At 39.6% G+C, this 2,866-nt stretch overlaps 1 protein-coding gene across 1 annotated transcript; it reads left to right on the top strand.

Annotated features, from left to right (window-relative positions):
• Positions 1 to 590: 590 nt before the first annotated feature.
• On the top strand, positions 591 to 2,397 carry LOC138629188 (homeobox expressed in ES cells 1-like). The gene is made up of 4 exons (XM_069712709.1): positions 591 to 699; positions 1,076 to 1,248; positions 1,438 to 1,539; positions 2,175 to 2,397. Exons 1-4 carry the CDS (start codon positions 591 to 593, stop codon positions 2,337 to 2,339), a joined length of 549 nt encoding a protein of 182 aa, XP_069568810.1. The 3' UTR covers positions 2,340 to 2,397.
• The last annotated feature ends 469 nt before the right edge of the window (positions 2,398 to 2,866 follow it).

Here is a 2,866-nt window from a genome sequence, read left to right as displayed (position 1 = left end):
TCAGAAGAAAAGGAGGTGGATTTTTCTTTGTGTTTGTGTCAGTTTAAAAAAAAAAAAGTCTTCTCGTGCTCATACAGTGGATCACCGGAGGGAAACACACACACACACACACACACACACACACACACACACACACACACACACACATGCATACAAAAGATGAGCTCGTATGCTGTGATTTTTTATTTTTTTTATTTTTGCAGGGTTGTGGTATTTTAATTGTGAAACTACAAAACAATTTGAATATGCTTGTCTTTGGGGTGAAGACACACAATTAGCAGAGATTAGTGGGGGGGGGGGATCTCATTCACATGGTAAAAAAAAACAAACATTTCTTGGTTTTAATTGGTGGCCGGTTGTTAAATCCTCCTCTTCCCATTGGAACCAGCAGGCAGCGAGCTCGTCGTCGGACCGTCCGCCAGGCTTCTCACTTGTGTTTCAGACATCGGAGCAGAAAGTAAAGGAACTGCAGAGTCAGCTAGATTTTCTATTTTATTTATTTATTTATTTATTTTTTCTTTGCGGTGGAATCGGGATAACTTTTGTTTCTGGTGTTTTGCTGTCAGTACTTTGCGTTCAGGTCGAGCACGATGGCGTCCGCCCTGGCGGGAAGCAGGCCGGCGTTTTCCATCGATCGGATTCTGGGTTTGGAGCTGCAGAAACCCGGAAGCTGCCTGAAACTCCACCGACCCTGGACTGGTGAGTTATTATTCATCTCTAACTAATGAAGCACCATCACTTCCTCTAAAAATGAAATGTTTCCTGTCTTATACACTGAAATATAGAATTGATGAATTATTACTAATAACATTAAAGTGCCATTTAATTTAATCAGAGTTTCGTTGTGTTTATGTCACACAAACCGGACAAATACATCTAAATGCAGGATGTTTCTAATCAAACATATATATATTTATATATATATATTTTTTTTTTTTTTTTTTTTAAATCTGCTGGGTTCAATGTAAACAGTAAAAATCTTCATTTTCATCCAACATGTGTAAATGAAGGACTTCTCGCATTTTAATTATAAACGGTGCTTAAAGGTCTTTACATTTTTTTTCCATTAACTCAGAGATGGAAGCAGAAGAGGACAACAGAGGAAACAGTTTCTGCTCTAAACAACAACATTGTCAACAACAACAACAACAGCAGCAGCATCTTCATCCTGAGCAGCTGAACTCTCCGCGGCCCACATCCAGCTGGTACATCGGACGCCGGCCACGTACCGCCTTCACCAACAGCCAGGTAGGAGACCCGCCAGTCCACCTACCGAAGGAGGCCAATGTGACACAGGTCTGTCTTTGTTCATCTGTGTGTGTGTGTGTGTGTGTGTGTGTGTGTGTGTGTGTGTGTGTGTGTGTGTGTGTGTGTGTGTGTGTGTGTGTGTGTGTGTGTGTGTGTGTGTGTGTGTGTGTGTGTGTGTGTGTCGTGCAGGTGAGCGTCCTGGAGATGGTGTTTCGGGTGAACTGTTATCCGGGTATCCAGCTGAGGGAGCAGCTGGCGGGAAGACTCGACCTGGACGAGGACAGAATTCAGGTTCAGACAGAAAATATATATATATTTGTTTTTCTGTTTGTTTCATTTGATCTCAGGTCCTTTAATGATGATATCCTTTAAAAAAAATTTTTTTTTAAATCCACAGATTTTAGCAACAAAACTCCTCATATCTGTTCATGTTGCACTGATTTAAATTGTTAACATGTCTAACAAAGTGATAAATCGGTGGCATACTCCTTTTAAAAGGAAGCAGTGTGGAGGATTTTAACGGCACCCAGTTATCCCTCTCCTTCTCGGCATGTAAAATCTACAGTAACTCAGACAAACAACATAAAGGTTCCTCTAGTAGAGATAATAGAGTTTGGTTTGTCCCCTATGGGCTCCCGTAGAAACATGCTCCTCTCTGCTTCCTGTTTAGATATAAAGGGTTCATTCTCAAGTAATGAAAAACTATTATTTTTTTTCTTAGTTTCAGGTGATTTTACACTAATAGAAAAAACTAATTATTAATATTGTAATCCATTTCTGACAATAAATGTCCTTAAATCCGACACGCTGATCCTTTAAAGCCGCTCGCTGCATTTGGGACGTTCAAGAGAAATCCTCAATAAAAACAAACGTGTTTGAAGAAATGGAAACAATAAAAAAATGTCCTTTTACTTTCTGCGTCTCAGATCTGGTTCCAGAACCGACGGGCCAAACTGCGGCGTTCTCTCCGAGAAACCCGACTGCAGCTGGTCCAGACAGCCGTGGCCGACCTCGGGGTCAGACGGGAGGTCGAAGGTCAGCTGAAGGTCGAGCGGGACGGGCTCGCGGCGGCGGAAGAAGAGAGATGCTGATGAAGGATTTTAAACTCGAACCGTTTCTGACGTCGAACACGAATTTGTTTTGGGCTTTTTCACATCTTCAAACTGTCCTGAGATCTGTGTGCTTCTTCCTCTGTTCTCACCTCTCAGTCATGTGAATAGGTTTTTTTGTTTTTTTCTCTGAGCTGTAGAAGTTTTAATTAAAACTAATTAAAGTATTAAATCTTATGTTATGTCTTTTTTACTTTAGTAAATGGCCATGTTTGTCATAATGGAAGTTGTTTATTATTATTATACAATTCAAATATATATATTTTTTTATTTAATCTCGTATTTATTGAACAAACAGCAACTGAAATAGATAAATGTGTACCACGATAACATGTGCATGTGAAATTAAAAAAAACTTTATTCACAAATGAACTGATTAGGTTTTTTGGTGACCCAAAGGTCAAAGGTCACACAAAACATATTGGTGACTGTGACTCAAGAATTCATGTCATAATTATGACCAAAATTCAGTATTTACCAGATTAAAAATGATGAAGTAATGTCAATTT

The sequence above is a fragment of the Brachyistius frenatus genome, unplaced genomic scaffold (genome assembly GCF_029030835.1).
Source record: "Brachyistius frenatus isolate BFR_SWC_R1_liver_20210118 unplaced genomic scaffold, ASM2903083v1 Contig_111, whole genome shotgun sequence".
Classification (NCBI taxonomy): Eukaryota; Metazoa; Chordata; class Actinopteri; family Embiotocidae; genus Brachyistius; species Brachyistius frenatus.
This window is presented reverse-complemented; position numbering and strand designations above follow the sequence as displayed.